This window comes from Strix aluco, chromosome 4, assembly GCF_031877795.1.
Source record: "Strix aluco isolate bStrAlu1 chromosome 4, bStrAlu1.hap1, whole genome shotgun sequence".
In the NCBI taxonomy this organism is placed as follows: Eukaryota; Metazoa; Chordata; class Aves; order Strigiformes; family Strigidae; genus Strix; species Strix aluco.
In genome coordinates this window covers 84,358,387-84,380,126 of record NC_133934.1, presented here as the reverse complement: position 1 = coordinate 84,380,126, position 21,740 = coordinate 84,358,387, and the positions used below count along the sequence as shown (strand labels likewise).

At 41.2% G+C, this 21,740-nt stretch overlaps 1 protein-coding gene across 1 annotated transcript; it reads right to left on the bottom strand.

The window, feature by feature from the left end:
* Nucleotides 1–684: 684 nt before the first annotated feature.
* Nucleotides 685–21,521, bottom strand: SPARCL1 (SPARC like 1). The gene is made up of 11 exons (XM_074823848.1): nt 21,381–21,521; nt 13,147–13,264; nt 12,964–13,017; nt 9,012–10,175; nt 8,235–8,304; nt 7,490–7,608; nt 6,726–6,846; nt 5,824–5,960; nt 3,936–4,084; nt 2,890–3,038; nt 685–1,481 (listed from the first exon to the last, which is right to left on the bottom strand). The coding sequence occupies exons 2-11, from the start codon at nt 13,198–13,200 to the stop codon at nt 1,453–1,455; spliced, it is 2,046 nt and encodes a 681-aa protein (XP_074679949.1). The 5' UTR covers nt 13,201–13,264; nt 21,381–21,521; the 3' UTR covers nt 685–1,452.
* Between the last annotated feature and the right edge of the window lie 219 nt (nt 21,522–21,740).

Sequence of the window (21,740 nt, the reverse complement as noted above, 5' to 3'; positions counted from 1 at the left end):
GGCTGCAATCAGACAGAAAAAATGCTATCAAAACTACTTTTTCCCTGAGATGTCTGAAGTACCAGAGAAAGGATCTGTTTCAAATGGAATTAACACGGAGAATATGCTTTTGTTAATTTCTATACACTGCTGTGTGATGTTACAGAATGTGAAGTGGATGACAAAGTCAGGATGACAGGAGAAACTATCAGTGAAACTGGTTTTGGTGGGAAAGAATCTTTTGCGTAAGAAATTCCTGTGTTGAAAATAATTGTGGCTTGATTCATTGTCTCCCAGGGCATCAGGCTGGAGTTGGACTAAGAGCAGCAAATTAGTGAGGGGTGAGTGGACTTCCACTAATTGAGCTACCAAAACAGCATTTCTGAATCCCATTTTCTTTTCATTGGAAATGTGTTTTCTGATCTTCCTTTGTAGGAATAGCATTTAGGGCTGCTTGTTTATAGCAGAGCATGCCTGGTTTTTGGCGAAGTGCTTGGTTTAAAATCACAAAGTTAATGGGATTCAGGAATAATCTCATTCTGTCCTGTTTTTTATGCCTAAATTGTGCCTGTCTTCAAGCAAGCAAAAGTTGGAAGACGGTGAAAGAAACAGTTAGCATTTCTCTCTCAGGAAAAATGGTAGCAGTAGTTGGTGCTTCTGTGAGAGGAAGGAACAATGTGCCTGCTAAGGAGAATAAGGAGGTGTTGGAGCTATGATAGCCTCTGCTCCTTGTGACCTGTTGCTGATCAGACTTTTGACACGCATTCACACTTACCATGCTCATGCAATTAGCTCATTAGTTTGTCAGCAGAAATTCTGCTCTGTGGCCTTGATACTATTTTACTGTTGTGTTTCAAGAGGTAGGGGAAGAAGTATCTGAAAAGTGCTGATTTTTTCATGCACTCTATGAATTATGGTTTAATGACTGGTTTATGTGATCTACATGCTAGTTTCTTCTCTCTTAAATGTACAATGAGGTTTCCATTGAACCGTTGCCTTGCCACCTTTTCTTTGACAAAGTTCTGACAAAACCCATATATCTAGGTAGAATTTTATTTTTTTTTTTGAGGCTTCTCTGCAGAATGTTAAACTGACAATACAGTAAGTAAAGGAAACAAGTCCTATTTCAAGATAATTTTCTTCAGTGTATGGTAAAATCCACATCCTACTATTCTACTGAAGAGTTTCATGAACAGCTCAGTCATCAGGTTAGTACTATTTATTGATTCAGAGAGCTCACGTATACATGTATGGGAAAATACTGATTGTTTAGCTATGCACCACTTAGAGTAGTTAAATTTTTCTGCTGTTAACAAATGTAGAACTTTTCTGTACTTGTGTTATTTGGTAAGAATGCAGTGAACCTTATGCCACCTTTGTCTTGAAAACTATGAAGCTGTTAATTACAGAAATAAACGGGATTCACGTATTTCACCAGTTTTAATGCAGCACTGGGATTCTGTTCAGCCAGGCTCAGAACAGGAGATTTTCATTTATGTCTTCTGCAACAAAGAAGAAAATGTTATTAACATTTGATGCCAAAGGGACATTTTTATCCCGTGTCACTATCAAGAAAGTGATATGCTGAAGTTTTAGAGGGCTCATGTAGGGGAGTGCTATTGCTAAAAAATTAACTCTGGTTGCTGCTATCATTCAGAAGCCATTCATTTAGATCCTTCCTGGTAGGTGCTTTCTTGTTTCTACTGTTAGGTGTCCTTGATCTGTTTGTGAGCCAGGAATCCCTTTCCCCCCCTTCTTCACAAATGACTGATCCTAAACCTTTCTGTGGATGAACAATCATTGGCAGCAGTACCTGTGTATTATGATAACTCCTTGCAGCTTACTTCCACACGTGGTTTGTGACTGGTAAATTGTCATCAGAAGAGCTGGAAAAAATTCTATGAAGAGTGAAGGCTCTGCATGTCTGACCTCTGACCAGAATTGGCCTCCACTTAAAATTAGGGAGTTGCTAAGCAGGATTTTGAACACATTTCTTCAGTCCCATGTTTAGCCAAACACCTCCTGTCACATAACTGTTCTAGGATTAACCACCTGTGCTACTTCTACCCTTGCTTAATGACTGGCAGTGTTGTTCAGCTGTCACTCAGGGCTAGATCAGAAGGAGGTAGATTGCTTAGGTTGAATGTAGTCATGTAAATCTCAAATTGCTATCATGACAGCTTCTGTTGAGCTGCTGCCTAATTCTAGACACATCACCAGTGCAGTAGTACCTCGTTTTTCGCTTTCCTAGAGAAGTCTCGATGTGGATTGAGCTGAACCAAATGTATGCCGAGCTTATTTAGGACTCAGAATCTGTCCCTGCCTCTGCCTAAGCCTCCTGATGCGTGCAGTCTGGTGGGCACCGTGGGACCGTGTGCTGCATCTGACAGATTAGGTAAAATAAACAGTTTGGCCTGCAACTACAGCGTGATGACATCACTTGTGTTGTATATAGTAATCTAGAGGTGAGCGTAGTTACTTGATCAGTGAGAGATCTTGAGATCTTGGTGGTTTTCCCTACTTGGCTTGAGATGTTTAAATGCACTTTCAGTCAATATGCTTTGACCACTGATTTAAAAGTACAAGCTCACTTTGCCTTTCCTTTGGCACTGAAGCATAAAATAGAGTTTTTCTTGAGAGACAGATATGCAGAACGTAGGTTCAGACACCACGCAGGAAATTATTTGATATTTAGTACAAACTACCTCAGTTTTTCCTGTCTTTATAAAACGATTCAAAGCTTTGCACCTTTTGCAATCTTGTCATTACTGTTCCATTTGCCTCTGTGCACAGTAGCCATGAGCTTCTGGCTGCAATTTTTTTGATTTCCCATACATTACAGTCTGAGAATGTGCCTAGTCTTGATAGAAACATTTTGTCCTGTACATCTGCCTGTTCTTTCAGGTTTACCTTCCTTAATCCCAAAACAGTGGCACCATTCCTTCAAAGCAATGAGTTTGTCTTCGTCTCCGTCACACTCTTGGAAGAAACGGGTTATGCAGTGTTCCATGGGAACAAGGGAGGCTCTCAACGGCGCGAGCTCAGAGTGTGTTAATAATCTGAAAGAAGGAGCAGGTATGTAGAGCTGTACTTCATTATTAAATCATCAGGATCATCAAAGACAATCTAAGCTGCTAGAAGATGGTAATGGTGGCTTTGACAGAGATGCCCTAGTGGATTCTGTTGTGGTGCTTCTGTAGTGAATCTGTCGCAGGTCATTACAATAAACAAAAATGTTTTAACTGGTATTTTTTCACTAACATTTTTTTAGAGCAAGTATTACTGTGACTTCTTCACCAAGTCATCAGTTGTGGAGTTTTGCCGTTAATCTTCAGGAGATCAAGCTTGCAAAGGTGCTTAGCTATGTTTTAAGACCATAGCTGTGATTGCATGAGGTACTGAAGGCCTGCAGTCTTGAAACGTGGATCCCGCCACTGAGTGTCATAACCAAAAGCCTGAAATCTAAGTCATGCTCTCAGAAGCCTGGGGGCTTCCTCTAAAATGTGACACTGGTGCTGTTTTATCATATCTGCTCCTTAAACTGAGAGACTTATGTAGTATTAGTTGAAAACTATGGGTACCTCACTAGTGAATTATTGCTGACAGACCTCTGCACTTTGTATTTAGCCTGTTGCTCTTAGCTTCAGTAGAAACAGGATCTCATGAGCCTTGTTTTCCTCCAGGATCAGGACATTAGTGGCTATTAAGACACTGTAGAGCTTAAGGTGTAATACATGATGATTATGAAAGGCAAGAGGATAGCAGGTTCTGACCTAAGACATGACTCCAGCAAAACAATTAGAAAAGTTCTGTGTTCGAAAGAGGGGGAGACTGGCTTCTGTCATCTGAGGGACTAGTCCTGTATGTAGCGAATCCTTTGAGTGGTGTAGAAAAGTAGAACAGCCTGAGCTTGAACAGCAAATCAGAACTGAACCTGGAAAGATTTATTTTTTTACCTGTTAACAGGGTGCTGATCAAGCTGATGAAACTGCCAGTGCACAGGATACACATACATGTGATAGTTTTTCTCAAAGTCATGCAGGAGCAGCTCAACTGCATGGTCGCCAGCCATGAGACGCTTGTCATTCTGGTAGATTTTTTTGACCTGAACACAACAGAGAAATTGATGGGTTTTGTTTACAGATGAGATCTGTCCTGAAGAGAACTGTCCAGCAATGAGGTGGTTTGGAGAAATGAAACTTGATAAATTACCACTGGGGAAATGGATTTTAGTGTTTGTGACCATAAACAGCATGAAAATCTTGCCTCAAGTAGTCCAGATGATTTTTGCTGCTGTCCACATCAACTTTGGTAGTAACTAGAAAGGAAGTGAAATTCCTGTGGCCTAATCGTCAGAATCAGCTAAGCAGGGCAGTAACCTCAGATTGGTAGGAGTTTAAACCAATTTTACCACATTTGTTGATCCTCTGTCCTGAGGCAAGTAACTCAGTTTTTGGTGTGAAATAAGCCACCTCAAAAATCATCTCATTCATACCATTTAGTATGAGATATTTCCAGGTAGGTCAATATTCCTCTTGGTAACTATGTAAGTAGTCTTTGGTGTTTTTCTCTCACATATTTTTGTGTAAACCTGCTGTGACCTACTGCATGCACCTCCTACTCCAGAATTAGAGCAGCCCAGGACTTGGTTTAACTTTAAGTATTTTCTAATAGTTATGGCTTTTTAGGCAGTTATGACATCTATATCTTCAACAACAAACTACTGTCACCAATTCACTTGACACAAATCCTTCTCTAAAAAAAAAAAGTCGAATGGAAATATATGCTTACTCCATTTTAAGCCAATGTAGCATGATGCTGCAGGTCTACTGGATGGTAGAAAGCAGTTCTTTTCTCTTAAAACTGGGTGTCAGACTTGTGTCATTTTCTAGCCCTTGAATATCATGGTGTAGAGAGACAGTGTGTGTGGCTGGATTTAAAAGTGCAAACTATACCCTTAACTGTTGAGTCCATTTTCAGGTAGTTTAGATTGATGGCCAAGTACAGGGTGTATCTTGAGAAGAGGAGCCACTTTTGGTCGGTCCAAGGCAGGGATCCCCTGCCCCCATGAGGGTCCCCTAAACTCTATATTGTAATTCTGTCTCAAATCCTGCTGTGTGACTGCCCGGCTGCTCAGTCTCACGAGGGCCTGGAGCAGTTTTCTTCCTGGTGAGCCCAAGTCCGTCTTTCCTTTGCACACCTGTGCGTCGCCAGTGGACTTTGTCCCCTACCTTCCTGTTGCAGGTCACTCAACAAAAGCTGAATGGCCTGTGTCCTTTCAACTCGTGGCACTCCACAGGTGAGCTCTTGGCTGGATGTTGCCTCTTATTCTGTCTTTTAATTAATCATTCATACCCAGTCCTTCCATTTTATGCTATGGCTGCTTACTTTCCTCAAGTCCTTTGGAAAATGGCATTAACTACATGAATCGGGTCATCCTTCACTACATATTAGTTGAGCTTTCCAAGAAGTTTGTCACAAAGCATGTCCCTGAAGAGAAGCTCTTTTTGAGTTTTCTCAAGCAAATTATGTTTATCTAGGTGTGCACTAATTCTGACTTATGCCTCCTGTCTGTAGACACCAGCTTCAGAGTAATACACTTGGCTTGCATTTGCTTGGACGAAAGGAACAGTCATAGCAGAAATGTGTCTCAGCTTAAATGAGAAGGGACATGTAAGTGTATTTTGCAATTTGTGAGTCTAATTGAGTCTAAATTGCCTTAACCAGAAAGGGAATGTTCATAGGAAACGGGAGAACTTGTAAGATGCGAACCACTTTTTTTCGCATGGTTAGTTCGGCTCTAGCAATGTAACTGCATGGTCTTATTTGAAAAGGATTGCTGACCTTACTCCTTTGCTTTTCAGTTAGAAATCCGGAAGTATCCAGATCACGTTCATAATACTGCATAAGGATGTTTTTGAGCCAGTCTCGCATCCGGAGGGGGAACTGGTCCACTTCATAATCAGTACAGTGGGGGATGTCTGTGCCAAACAGGAAAGCTTTTGTTAACGAGTCATCTGTTAGATTTGATTCTCACTAGCAACCTTCCAGTTAAGCTTAAAATTGATGGAGCTATTAATACATAAAATTGGGAATGCAACTAATGGGTTAAACTATAAATCTACAGTTCTTTGGTGCATATGCTTAAACAGTTGTGCAAGCCACACTCTTTACATATCTGTGCAGCTTCTGAGCAGAGTTGTGCAATGAAATTCTTACCAGCCAGTTGCATGAAAGCAGAGTTCTCAACAGCAAAGGAATATTCTGGCTGGGGGTGTGCTTTCCTCTCAGGGTATGTAGCAATTGAAGAGCTTGGAAAACAGTTCTGGCTTTTAGATCCCGATTTCTGCATTTGGCATCCAAATAGGTTTTTTTGGCCTCTTTTTTTTTTTTTTTTGACTGGACATTTTCATTAACTGGCTGTACATACTGTCTGTCTGGTCAAGGTATTAAGTATCTTCGGATGCTATTGCAATGGGAGCACGTGCAGGGGGAAGACAGCGTTGACAACAAATTGGGGTGAGCACAGGAAGGGATGTTTTTAGGATTCAGATACTTCATACCCTTAATTATAGGAAAAAAATGATTTTTCAGACATTGTTAGGGTTGGAAGGTCTTAATTAGCAGATAGTTGATGCAGAAGGGACAGAACACAGGAAGAAAGCAGGTAAGTTAGGGCTAGCTGGTAGTTAAGGCTACTGGCTCTTTATACCTAGGTGAATTCTTTATAGAAAAACAAGCCTTACATTTGCAGGAGCCCATATAGTCTAGGTGCAGCTGGCGTCCCATTTTTGTCCCTTCAAGTTGACATTTGGTGCCAAAGAGTTGACATGTGCCATCATAAGTCTTATTATCTGTACCACAGACCTAGAGGAGGGGTAAAAACCAAAACCACCACCACAGTGTTGAGAAGAATTCTGGTCACTCATATAGGCATTACAATAATAAAAGTATCATTAACATATGGTGTAGCAGTTGTGTATACCCACAGGGAATGCATGTGATCAGAAGTATTGAAAATTGTAGTTGGTACATGCCTACATAAGGATTAGCTAGCTGGCTGTACTTACACACCCAGTATCAAGACAGGAATTTATTTTTGTGTGGTACTAATACAGTTTCTGCGATGATACAGGATTATTACACCAGATATGTACTAGTATACAGTATATGCTCTAAACATCAAATGGATAAATAGAACTTTTAGTGACAAGGAAAAGCTACGATCCCTGAGAGACTAAGTAAAGCAGATCACTTTAGGTACTGTGTATCTACATGTGTATCTGTGTATCTACTATTGTATCTGTGTATCTACTGTGTATCTACTATTCTCAAGCTACGGTCAGTCAGTTTGGGTACTTTATACGTACTTTTACAATGACTGGAATCACCCAAACCCACTTGCATGCTTTTTAGGGTAGAATTATTCTAAATAATAGCAGGGGAATATGTTATCTTGTAAACACTTTAGTTGACTTCCCCCATGCTGTGCACTGAATGAAATACTTACATGCTCATAGTCTTTAGTAGAAGGGCAAGCAGCAGGATCTTGGCAAATACAGCTGGGTTTCCCTTGTTTGTCTGCATGGCAGACTTTACCTCTTTTGCAGTGGAAGTTCCTACATGGGTCTAGCAATCATAGCAAGAAGGAGAGATTGTTAGAGGGGACGGGACTGATAGTCAAAGCAAAATACAGTCCGATATTCACCAAGACGTCAAGTGCTTTTTGTAAGTTTGTTAAACTGCAGCTGGATCTTGTATTGAATAAAGCCAAACTTTAAATGAGAATTTTTGTGAGACTTCTAGCAGTCCCAGGTTTGAGTTGGATGGGGAAATAAATTTCTCAGAAAGAGCTATTTCTTCTATAAGGATTGACATTCACTTCCAGCTTCCTTTGGTGAAACATATCCCGTCTGTCCTTGCTGAATCCAGCACTGGCACTTGTTCTGCTTCTAGCTGAATTCAAGCTACTGTTCTGAAACAGAAGGGTTTCAATGCAAGGTAATTCCCATTCCTGTATAACTGATGCACAAATTTGTGCACTGTCTACAAATGTTTTTCACAAACAAATGAGTAAATCCAAGGGTGTATGGAAGGGATTCTCTGGGAACATAACTGCCCTGCAGGATTATGCTTAAGCACAGTCCAGTCATGTGAAATCATGTGCTGCCAAAAGCAGAAAAGAAATGCAGACCAGCAGATTCCCCAGCTGCAGAGAGTTAGCAGTTACATGATTGGCTTGGCTTGTGGCTTACCCAGGAGAGCCTTCTCACTCCTGTTGCTTGCACTTTCCATCTCACCATGGGAACTGCCTGTAGTCTTAACCTATATGGTCAGAAATGTAAGCAGAAGTTGTGGTAAATATTGGGAAGAAAAAAATATTTGGACAAAAATTTTTCAGGTACAAATATAGAGCTGACTGAGGCAGTTTGCTCTGCTTGCAGCAGAAAGAGGTTGCTATGCAAAATGTGTGAGAAATGCATAAAGCCTCTGGTAGTATTAAGGTTCTCTGTTATTTGAAAAAAAAGTAGGAGGTGGAGAGAGAGAAGCAGTTGCTCAATGAGGCTTGAACACCTGGAGGTTCTGTGGTACTGGGCATATGCAGTAATAGCACCTTGAGGCTGGACCCTAGCCCTGCCTTTCCAAGCTGTTCACTTTTTTTATGGTAGTATTTAAAATCTTTGGGAGAGAGGAGTGAACAGGCTTTCTAGTCAGCTTGAGACCTGGTTCTGGGTTTTGTACTTGTGTATCCATATTTATGTGTATGTTTCATTACACGGCCCATTGGGGCTGGAGCTATTACGTGAGACTTCCATTCGGGTACAATTCATCTGTGTTATATGTGAAGTGACACAGTGTACACCAGATGAATAGTGAATAAAAAGGGAGATGATACTTCTGCATATTAATAAATTATTACACCTGGTTTTTTTTTTCCCAAAATGTCCTTTTCATCATCAGAAATTTAAATTTGGGACTGGTTCCCCCCCACTTTTTTCTAGTATTCCAACTTTATTTTAAAGAAAATTTACCTTATCTTCACTTTCCATTGAATTCATGCTCTGAACAGAGCTACTCATTTCCAGTTGTTGCTCGCTGTCAGAATTAGGTGGCTCATGATTGTAATCATCTTGTTCAGTGTGAATAAGGTCTTTAATTTTGACATCTTGGTAATACTTGGTCTCTCTACGAACTGCAGTGTCATCTTCAGTGGTTCCTTCCCCTTTGTGCTCAGTACTGGTGCTCTCCTGGTCATTGCTCTGGATTCTCTCTTTCTCATAAGCTGCTTCTTTCCAGATATTGCTGAGATCATCTTCGCCATCAACATCACCACTGTCATGATCATCCTCATCAATGTTACTGTCCTCTATATCTTGTCTTTTCACCACTGTGTCGTGATCACTCTGATAGTTTACTTGAATATTGTCTTTCCTCTTTCGGCTTTGCCACTTGTCATTCTGATCTTCATTATGGGTTTTTTGAGAGAGGGGGATTTCTTCTTTATTGGGCTTCTGGTTGTTCTCCCTCTCTTCTTCCTCTAGGTTAAATTTCTCACCATGCCTCTTGGTTATCCAGCTTGGCTGACTGGAATCTCTCAGGATTTCATCAGATTGCATACTGTTTTCATTTTGCTGTCTTTCGTAGTGGTTACTTTGATTTGTCTGGTGGCCTTTGTGCTTCATTTCTCTGTAATCAGTTCCTTCACCCCATTCCTCATCCTCTTCTTCCACACTTTCTTCATCACTTTCACTGTTTTTTTCAGATAGGCCAGCTGTATTTTTATTGTATTTCCACATGTTATGCTCATGATGGAGACTGAGAGCATCCATGGGTTTTTCTGCGTTGCCCAGAACATGTTGATTGGCTGTATTGCTGTGTTTCTCATGCCTCCTGAACTGGTAATGCTCAGAGCTGGACTGTTCTCTGCCACTGCTTCCAGAGTCACTGTCCTGGTTATCAGAAGCCAAACCTGGTTTGTTGTGCAGCACAAGGAAATTGATGCTTTTTAGGCTATTTTTCACTTGATGCTCACTACCAGTTCTTCCTTGTTTTCTAGTGGTCTGGGGCTCATCCCTGTGCTCAGTGTCTGGTACTGATACCTCTGGTTTTAGGTTTTTGTGACTGGGCAGCAAATCACCTTTGTCTACATGCCCTGCATTCTCTTCCTTTGGGGCTTCAGGTTGAGTATCTTCAGTCTTAAAAAAAAAAAGTAATTAAATTTAACAGGTAGGTTAATGGATTTTAGAATTTATTTGAAGTCAATGCAATGTTATTTTTGCCTCCTATTGCAAAGCATTGTTTTCTTTGTAAATGTGCCTCTTAAGCTAGCTCAGAGCATGAAATTCACAGCTGATGTAATTTCCATTTCTCAGCAAATTTGTTTCTCTGTCCCTTTTATTGCTGGAGTTTCTGAAGAAGTCTATGCAATTCTGTTTAAGATCTTATAGGAGATAGATGCATATGGGTGTCTTGTGAAATCTCAAAAGGCTTAATTACTCATTTTGTGTCATAACTTCAGGTACTTGTAGGCTGCAGTAATTATCACTTACCTCAGAGAAAGGAGGATGTGATACTCATCTTCCTACACAGATAAATGGGAGGCCTGGGAAAGAGGGGCAGGGGGAGAGAGCACCTTCTACAAGGTGCTGTGGTAGTAAGTCCTGAGGAGTTCACTGCATCTTAACTATTTCATAACCAATGTATTCATCTAGTTTGATGCATCACTGCTTCCTAGCTGAATTCATCAGGAACTATTGTATTTGGTGGCAGCTACTGTAGCATAAGCTCACTAGCAGGAGTTGTAGGTGTTTGAGTGGCTTTTTTTTTTTTCATGCTGTCAAGCCAATAGCAAAACTAGTAACTTCAGTGGAAAACATTCAAATGCTTGAGGAGAAAGCAGGTATTAAAATGACTCTTAGCTGTTGCTGCAGCAGTTGCCTTTCTGCTGCTGTTAGTGTCACAGCAGCTGCTGGGTGAGTACAGGCACTTCTAATAGCAGCAACACCTAATGTATTTCTGAACACCACCTATGGATGTTCAGTGTTGCTTATTGCTTACTACTATACGGCATCTAATGCTGCTTTTCCCTAGAGCTTTTGAGGGGTTTATTTATGAAGATGAGACCCTCTCAGTGCCCAAGTTGCTGGAATAGCTTTTCCTTTAGTGTGGGCAGAGTCGTGACTGCTTGGAAACAAACACTCCACTAATAAATATTTACACAAATTTAAAAAAAAATGGTAGGATTAGAAATATTAATTTGGCTCTTGGCAGATCAGCTATATCCTATTCCCTAATGTCAAGGTGGTATCTGAATGTTTTACAGGTTTCTTTTGCCTAGAGTACTTTCTGATGCAGGAAAAGTACTCGGCAATATATTCACTATGTCATTTCCAACTCTGACTTTTTCAGGGAAAGACTGTATGTTTGCTCAAATCTAACAGAAATTCAGTGAAGAGCTTTTCCAGATTAAATATGCACATTTCTTGAAGACCTTCTGAAAAGTGATCTGTTACCAAGCATCTTAAGCTGGTATTAAAACATTTGAAAATTTGAAAATTAAAAAAGTTTCAAGAACAGGGTTTTTTAACATGTGTGTTTGGACACTACTTGCGTACAACATATGACTTTTAAGTTTAAGCAAAAAGCAGTCTTCTGTGAGGGGCTTCCAGTTCTATAAAGTTAGAAAATATAAGGCCAAACAGTCATTAAGATTGTCTATTATGGGTGCCTGTATTTGAAGCAGTAGTTTGAGGAAGATGCGTCTCATGTCTTGCCAGGAAGCCTCATTACGCACCACAACCTCAATGCAGAGATGTGTCTGGATGTGGCTTTCAGCTGCTGCTTTTTGTTATACCTTTGTCCCTAGGATAAAATAAACTTTTGAAACTCAGTTGCTTGTGAAGATACTTGGGTCTCTTAATATGATGTCAAATTTCAGTCAGTGTAGCTGTAATTAGCTACTGTTAGGAGGCAGCTGGCCTTTGATAGATGTGTATCATATTCACTTAGAACTGAGGATTCATTGGGTATTGCAGTGTTTTGTTTTGATGCAAGTGTCTTCTGTATGAGTTGTTTCTGGGAGACAGCTGTAGCCTGCAAACTAGTGTTTATACCATAATTTGTTCTGCTGGATACTTCATTAGGAAAAGTTAATTTTTTGGCTTTCATCATGCAGAGCACCATCCAATTGACATGAAATGCATCTGGAAAGCTGCACAAAGTGGAATATAATTCATAACTAAAAAAAAAAAAAAGGGTTAACATGAGTGAGTTAGAGCTGGGAGTAGAGTTGGGATTTTGCATTTTTTACTACAGAGCATGCTCTGAATTTAGTTGTTCCAAAACATCTATTGGCTTGGTCCGTTGTGTCTGAACCACAAATGCTCACCAGAATGGTGCAATAAAAAGACATTTTAATTTAGATCAACTATGAATACGGAATTGTGAACTCTGTCATTAGCATGCATGTATGGCATAGAGCTGCTGAAGTCATCTGTCTCGTTACCGTCAGGGCTGTGTATCTGGCTTGTGACACACCGTGTACTTTTCCAAGATGAGCTGTATCTAATACTCTGTGTTTGAGTAATGAAACATATGGTTGCTAAAATTCTTACATGTTTGAGAGTGTATATGATCACCTGGTATGATAAATTGAGGACTGCATCTTCCTTGTTTACTGGAGCAGCAATAACCACAAGTTTGACTGTCAGTGGAGCTTATTGTTTGTAGGTGGGGATTCATTTAAGGTAATTCTTTCAAATAAGCAAAACTTCTGTTGTGAGCTTTAGATTTTGTCCTGTGCTGTTTCTAGCTATGTAATATGCAAGGCATGAGATGCTTGGTACTAATCCTTGGGGCTAGGGAGTCTAAATTTTTTTTAACCAAAATCGATTTGCGAACTACTATATATGTGCTAATGTGTTTTATATATTTGAGATTAATAATATGGGTTGCCTTTTAATGTTTAAAGAAAAAGAAAAGTACCTTTTCTGGAGTTTTCTGTCCACGGGTTCCGAGGTTGTAATTTAAGGGATGGGTCTAGAATAGACAAATACATTCAATAGCTGCATGTAAATAAAAATCTTGTATAGGTCAATGGGATAACATAAGAGTATTCACAGAATGGGAAATTAAGTGCCCAGTAATAATGGCATGATGCGGACTTACTGGAATAGCAAAAGCTGATCCTACAAGACAAATGAAGAGAGCTACAGCCTTCATACTTTTCAGATCTTGTAGAGGACAAGAGTTAATGGTACAGTGGTAGGGCTTAGAGGTTTCCTTTCTGCAAGCAACATGAAAAGAAATAAAGTTAGGATTTGGGTATAATGGTCTAGAAATGAATGATGGAAGCAATGTAGTGGCTGCTGTATCTTAGTCTGAAGACCCACAAAATTTCCACCCAGCGTCCAGTTGTAAACTCAGGTGTTACACCAGCTTATCTAGAGGACATCTTGGTCATTGTTCTTCTACCGGACTTAAGCTGCATGCTGTGTTCACAAACTCTAGTGGTGTTACCAAAAGGCAGAGTTATGAATATACGTAGGTTCAGCCCTGTAAGTCTTTATCCACTCTTCTGAGATACTACTTTGTGAAAAACGTCCCTTTTTATTTAGTTCTGAGACAATGCCTGTTTGTGGCATCTCTATGGCCAAGGTGTGTCCTGGCTGATGTCCTTTGTGGCTATAGTAGGAAGAATAAAGTGGTGAAGTTTTGCTCAGCAGGTCTCAAAAGGGCAGAAATGCCATCCAGGCTGCTTGACAGAGGAGTGCAGTCCTGCTTCGGAAGCAACAAACCCAACTCTGCTGTGCAGTAGTGTGCAAAATGGATGGCTGGAAGAGCATGCAATGCATTAGGAATTTTTTCAGTCTACGCTAATATTCTCATGTGAGTGAAAGACTCATTTTTACCTCGGATGTCAACAGCAAATTTTCTCACTTTTGCAGTGCACATTAACTGGAAGCTTCTATAGCTGTAGCTGTATCACTGAGAAAAGTAAAAATAAACAAGCCATATTGTTTCTCCCCCCCCCCCCCTTTTTTTTCCTGTATTGCTTTCTTATTATTTTTAATTTTTTCCTGTTTTTTTTCCTGTATTCATACAGAATCTATAGGATTTTCACTCTGCTTCTGTTTCTGCTGTCATTTTACTGGCTGTTCTTCCTTGGAAATTGTCTTCTCAGTCTTCACCCCCGCTACCCTTTAAAATATTTTCACTTTCCACCTAACATACGTCCTTTTTCATTGCCTCCCCGCTTCCTAATGAAACCGGTATCACCGTGTTCTGAGTTGAAGAACCATGTCTGTTGCTGGTTGAACTCCCTGGCATATGAAGAAGTTGGCAGTGGTTTCAACCAGTTAAGTCAACCGTATTCAATCACGTGAGGCTCAGTGTATGGCTCTAAAATGTTGTTCACCCAGATAGTTTTTCTTGGGGAGGGGGAGGAACCCAAAACCCTAAAAGGAGAATTCCAAGGGAGCTTGTGTTTATGGCAACCAGAATGGTGAAGCAAGGACTTTGAGCATTACATTGGTTTTTGGTGTAGAAGCTTGCAAAAGCAGCCTGGCTACTGCTGTGCTTAGAACTGAAGTGTACACTTTGGAAGATCCCTGTGTTATATGTTATCTAATATCAATATCTTATAGTTAACGAAGAGCAAAATACTTCATTAGTGGGGCATATCTAGTGTGCAGACCATTTTTCTTGCAGTTAACTGATTTAGTCCCCAAATTATCTCTTATCCTGATTATCTATTATCTCTCTGACATACAGAGTTAGTTGTTTAAGAAGTTGTCAGAGGGAAAGACAGAATACAACAAAATCCACTAATGATCATATGCAAAATGCCTCACTGGGCTGTATATGGATGGGCAATCACTTCAGATCAAGGCAAGTTTTGTTAGATTGAGGGTCATGCAGGCAACTTGCCAGAAATGCAGAGGCGTAATCCAATTTAATGTATAGCCCCAGAAACTGTGCTTTTGAAGGCCTGGCAAGTGACTGAGGAAAGAAATATTTGAATTAGGTAGTCTTGATTTCTGTTCCTCTCTACTCCTGGCAAGCAACACAGCTCTGGGCATGTCACTTAACTTGAGCTTCCTTTAATAAAAATCTCATTTGTTGTGTTTGTTTTGGTAAAGTATTTTGAGAACTATAAATTAGAAGCTCTGCATGTTGTGTTTTATTTATAATTACAATTTTTGAATTTGGCTCTGTCACAGACTGTAAAAGTTGCCTCTTCCACCTTTGTTCGAATAATGAAAAAGTGATTGGAATAAATCTGAGTTAAGGTGGCAGGACAGGGCTTTGTATTTTTCACCTGGTAACTAGCCCACGGTGGCTCATGGGAAGCAGAAGTCTTTAATTATTAGGAAAGTCTGGCTGCCTTGAATAGAGTATAGGAGCATAGTCTAGTTAAGCATCTTTTTTTTTTTTTCTGGTCACGATAGTCCAGATGAGTTGCAAGGATTTATATTTCCTCCAGTAGGATAATCTGCCCCAAACATTAAGTAACATTTCAAAACACACTCTTAAACTGTAATGCATGTGCAAGTATTGCCTTCCTGAATATGTCAGCAATACCAATTCCTATGCAGTAAGTGTCTCCTGCCACTGTTTTCAGAGCAAGGATTTTTGAGGTTTAGGTGGTGCCTCATAGTGGACCTGACTACTCTAAGTTAACCATGGAATTCTGTCTCTCCTTCCTGTGATGCCAGTCCCATTGTGCAGCCAGTACAGGGAGCTGTTTGCAACTGGTGGCTGGAAACTGAGACAAGTTCCGTAGCCATAGTCACAGAGTTTTTTTTCAATGCTGATGGCCCTCCTGAAGGGAGAGCAGTAGGGGAAGGTGGGATGACTGTTATGAAGGCTGAAAAGTCAAGCACAACAACCAGTTCAACAGGGAGGGGAAAAAAAAAAATCTTTATACAATGGACTGTGGTCCCTTCTGCCCTCCAGGGGTGAAAGGAGTGTTTCTGTTGGTGTCACTCCAGGTAGGCTCTAGAGGCTTGGTTGTGCAGTATGCCAAGACCTTGTGTCAGAATCCAGGAGAACCTTTTTGCTTGCTACTTGTAATCCATGTGAAGGTTTTTAGGTGGTTTGGTGGAGCAGGAGCCAAGGGATTTACTGCTTGAAGGGTAAAGCTCTTAGTAGGGGGGGAAAAAAAACCACAAGGAACTCTTCTTGCAAGCCTACAGCCCTTTTTGCTGCAGAAGCGGTGGTTCATGGCAATGGGATTTTTGTACTTGCTCATTTAGTCCTTCAGTGTTAGAAAGGAAAAGTCATTTTTGCTGAAGTAAAAGAATAGCCAGCCTATGCAGGTGTGGAGATGAGAAGGCTCTTGTGGGTTGTATGTAATATATGGCAATTAAGATGATGGTGATGGAAGAAATGAAGCATTAGCTAATTGTCATATGATGCAAGGATCTGAATTGTCACATTTACTTTTTTACCCTGGAATCTAAATGTGAAGATGCTTTGTTCTTGCTTTAATATCCAAATTTGTCCTACAGAACAGAATTTCTGAAAACAAGCTTTTGTAACGTATAAAATTAATAGAACTGTCAGTAAAGAACTATTACATAAGAAGCTATTTGAAAAGCAAGCAAACATCTCCCTAGAGAACTGCAGTCACTATATTCTGCAGGAAAATCTGTAGGAAAACTTAGCTGAAAGACAAATATGAAATATCTTGAATTTTTTTTTTTGACCAAGAAATTAAGAATTTAACAGTATTTCAGCTTGGGGTGTTGAGAAGGCAACGCTAACTAGGTGTATTGGGTTTGCGTGGCAAGGTTTTGGTAGTGGGGGGCTATAGGGGTTGCTTCTGTGAGAAGATAGAGCCAATGCCAGCTGGCTCTGAGATGGACCTGCTGCTGGCCAAGGCCAAGCCCATCAGTGATGAAGAGAGGAGTGAGAGCATGTGAGAGAAACGACTCTGCAGACACCAAGGTCAGTGAAGAAAGAGGGGGAGGAGGTTCTCCAGGTGCCAGAGCAGAGATTTCCCTGCAGCCCGTGGTGAAGACCATGGTGAGGCAGGCTGTCCCCTGCAGCCCGTGGAGGTCCACGGGGGCGCAGATCCCCACCTGCAGCTCATGGAGGATCCCACACCGAAGCAAGTGGGTGCCTGAAGGAGGCTGTGACCCCATGGGAAGCCCACGCTGGAGCAGGCTCCTGGCAGGACCTGTGGCCCCTTGGAGAGAGAGGAGCCCACGCTGGAGCAGGCTCCTGGCAGGAGTTGTGACCCCATGGGGAATCCAGGCTGGAGCAGCCTGTTCCTCAAGGACGCACCCTGTGGAAGGGATCTTCACACTGGAGCAGTTTGTGAAGAGCTGCAGCCCTGTGGGAAAGACCCACATCGGAGGAGTTTGTGGAGGACTGTCTGCCGTGGGAGGGACCCCACACTGGAGCAGGGGATGAATGTGAGGAGTTCTCCCCCTGAGGAGGGAGCAGCAGCAGAGACAGTGTGCAATGAACTGACTGCAACTCCCATTCCCTGTGCTGCTGTGGGGTAAGGCAGTAGAGAAAATTGGGAGTAAAAAGTTAAGCTCAGGAAGTCTGGGTGTCTCATTACCCTACTCTGATTTGACTGGTAATAAATTAATTTCCCTAAGTTGAATCTGTTTTACCTGTGACGGTAATTGCTGAGTGATCTCTCCCTGTCCTTATCTTGACCCTTGAGCCTTTTGTTTCTCTCTCCTGTTGAGTTGAGGAGGGGGGGTGATAGAGTGTCTTTGGTGGGCACCTGGTGTCCAGCCACTAGGTCCTCCACCCGTCATTCAGGCTTGGAAAGAAGAATATGTTTTGCCTGAAATTTGGAGGAGGCAAAAGCTCCTAGTTGTTTATTCCATTGCAGTGGGTTTCCAGCAGGATACATCTTGCTCAGCTTAAAATAGAAGAAAAATAAAATTGCTTTTTTTGACATGGATGTGATAATTGCTCTGAGTAAACAACCTTTTTCCAGAGGACAGTGCACAGCTGCTGAGCTGAGATGGAGCTAAGGGTGCTTTGGAGTACTCAGTCTTATTGAACACAGAGTGAGCCATGCTCATGCCAAGGTAGGATCCTGCAGCTGCTGCATAGCAAAGTACACCCAGCTCACAAGAGCCTCTGCCAGGACTTGGGCAGCATTGCTTTATGAAGAGGAGTTGCCTCTCTGACTATGGGCTGCACGCAGCAGCCCTGCACTGCATCTCTGTATGCATCGGGGGGCCTGCTGAGCATGCCGAGCAACATCTCAGCCTGTGATCAGATTTACAGAAGTGTATCACAGAATCATCTCGGTTGGAAAAGCCCTTGAAGCTCCTCCAGTCCAACTATGAACCTCACACTGACCATTCCCAACTCTACCAGATTCCTCAGCGCTGGGTCAACCCGACTCTTCAACCCCTCCAGGGATGGGGACTCCACCCCTGCCCTGGGCAGCCCATTCCAACGCCCAACAGTCCCTTCTGGACAGAAATACTTCCTAAGAGCCAGTCTGACCCTGCCCTGGAGCAGCTTGAGGCCATTCCCTCTTGTCCTGGAGCTTGTTCCTTGGGTCAAGAGACTCATCCCTGCTCTCTGCACCCTCCTTTCAGGAAGTTGTAGAGGGCGATGAGGTCTCCCCTCAGCCTCCTCCAGACTAAACCCCTCCAGTTCCCTCAGCCGCTCCCCATCAGACCTGTGATGATGGGGTAACTGAAACCTCTGACACATCAGTAAGTTTTAAAAGATGGAATGCTTATCCATCTACTTGTTTTGCTGAACTTGCAAACAGCAACGGTTTCCCCTCACAAGTTAAATATCCATTTATCCTTATGATAAGCACATTTTAAAAAGTGCCATTTAAAGGCTCATGATTGTGTGTCTTCTGTTTGGAAACCCAAAGGTGAACTCAACAGTTCAAGTTTTGGCTGAGATGACTTCTCGTGTCCTTCAGCCTTCAGTTATGGAGACTACTGCTCAGGGGTTGTTTCACTCCTTGCTGGCATCTTTGCTGCAACTCAAGCAATGCACTCTTGGGGCTCAGAGAGACTCCTTGTGAGCTTATCCCTGGCAGGAAGACTGCACGAGGGCTGCCATTCTAATAGTGTGTCAACTGTCACTTGAAATACTGATCAATGACATAATTTTTGCCATTGTTTCAAGCGCTCTAGACATCTGGCATACCTGCTAGTCTCTCCTGCCCTTCTCAGCTGTGCTGTACCATATACATTTTTTTACACCAGTCAGGCTCAGTCACCCAGGAATTTCACCAGCGTCCTCTGTTTCTCATTGCTCATAGCAAGAAGTTTGCATCTTTAATCAAAAATGAGAGAACTTCAAGAACAGATGCTAAGTGCAGTCTTTGCTGCTGTCTCTGTATTTTGTTTCTGATTCAGCATTGTTGTCAGCTACTGAAATAGCAAACCTCACACAGCTGTGACCTAGCAGGTTCTCTTGCTTTTTGAAACACCACCCAGAAGTGATTAACTTGCAAAGGCTGTGGCTGAAGGTGACAGATGCTTCATGTTTAACAAAAGAATTGCAGGTTGACCTACTTTCAGCTCTAGCATTGGCAGAAAACTGGACTAGGCTTTTGTTCTTAGACCTAACTCTAGAAGATGAAGTTGCCCAATCCCCAGCCATCACTAATGAGTGTGGATGTTGGCTACATTTAGAAGAGAGATCTAGAAGACAATGGGTCAGCTTTGGAACTCAGTTTCTCATTGTGTAGAATAGGCATGACTGCTCATTCCATGAAGATGAGACTTGGATAATAAGCTTTTGTAAAACCTTGAGTCAGGTGAAATGTTCTAAGACACTATGATTTTCATAATTATTAAAATGATAGAGAAGTCTCAGAATCAAGCTTTCATTCATATATCCCGAAAGTATCATTGAGAAACCATGTGATTTTTTTTTTTTTTTTTTAAATCACCCCGTTTAAACTTTTTTGGACTGCAATAAAATTAGATGTCTTGTAATTATTATAAAAAGTCTCTGCTTGGTGCTATGTCAAGCTTGTTAGCAAGAAATGCTGATGTCCACATCCTCACTGATAAATGCTGTAGAGATACAGTCCTCGTAGTCAGGTGATGATCACAGCACGAATACTCTGAGTGGGTGGAGTTTGTGTACAAGTATTTGTGTAAAAAGGGGAAATTAATGAGTGTAGAAATGTAGAATTCTCCATGCAATGTCTGTTCTTTCTATAACCAAGATATATACGTGATACTCTGCAACTGGTACAGCACATTCTTATGTCTAAGTCTGTTTCAAAAGCCCTTGTGAGAGTGTGTGTATACATGTTATATATGCGTATCAGCAGGTTTGTGTGTGTACATATATAGAAATAAAAGGCAGCGTTTGAGATCCAATCTGAATAAAAGAAGAGATTGCGGTAAGAAAATAAATACCAAAGCATAAAACTATTCCACTCATTCTGTACCAGTAAATAGCTGCCACTGAGAATCGATCCCTCTGATGTTACTGGTTTTACAGCTGCAAAAGCCATTGGCTGTAAGTCCTTGATGGCTGAATGCAAAAAAACCCCAAACAACAGTATTTCAGGACATGATAAAACCGTTTCAAAATAGACCATTCACAGTACCTTAATGTAGTTGGTTGATTCATTACACTTCTACCATTTGATTTTATTTTCTACTTGTTGAGATCTGGGTCTTTAGTTGTTTGTTGTGGGGTTTTGTTTTTGTTTTTTTTCCCCAGAGCCCTGTGTACTTTAAGTCCAGTTCAAGCCAAAAAGAACGGCTTTGATTTAATTTGAGAAGGGTCAGAATGAGACCTCATTAGTAGCTAGAATTATTTTCTATATTTCATATCAATTGATGGGTTTTGTGGTCTCCCAGAATTTCTATTTCCTTCATGGAGGCCCCATTTGCTACAGACTTTTACCAGTTCTATCAACACCTTTGTGAAAGTTTCCTCCAAGACCAGCCACAGTTTCTATCTTTCCTTTCCATTATGGGAAAAGAGAAGGGTGAATCTGCTTTCTGTGGCCTTGTATATTGGATTAAGGTTCCTGAACTGATATTACAGGAGATTGGGGCAAGTGTTGGGAAATTGGGTCTCACTGTGGCTTTCAGCTGGATAATCATATGTTTCTGCAAGAGGCATGTATTTTCCTTGACTCTTGTTGGCTATCGCATAATGCTTTACTGTTTTGCAGGATCACAGGAAGAATAATGATCCCAGCGGTAAGATAAATGTCATCTTCATCAACACAATAACTACACAGCATTTTCTCTTATAAAGAACGTTTCTTTCTGTTCTAGGCATAAATGTCTGAAATTATTTATCCTTAAAACAAGCAACGATACTCTAGGAGAGCTGCAGCTATTTCACAGTAAGTGAAAAAAATTGCAGAGGGTTAGATACAAGGCATTCTAAGTTTTTAATTAAAAATAAAGAAGGAACGGTACCATGGTAGTAGAAGAGATGCTCCTTCTTGGTTAGCCACTGATGAACTGGAAATCCTTGAGCCTTGCAAATCTTGCTGCTTTTCCTGTGATATATTTTGGTGTCTGATATGGACTCTCTCAGCAAGTTTGTTTTGCTGTAAGCTTTAGTGAAGGAAGATGATGCTCTATTGGTCTTGGTAAAAATAAAGGAAGCAATCTCCTAAACTTCCATGTGATGAGGCGGGGGGTAATGGGCTGGTGTAATTCTGCTGAATTAATTGAATCAGAAAAACTATTCAGTGTTCACAGGCTCTGGGCCAGTGGAGTTCAACCATTGTGTGGGAAGGACATATTTAGTCTTTTGTGAGGAGGGGAGCCAGA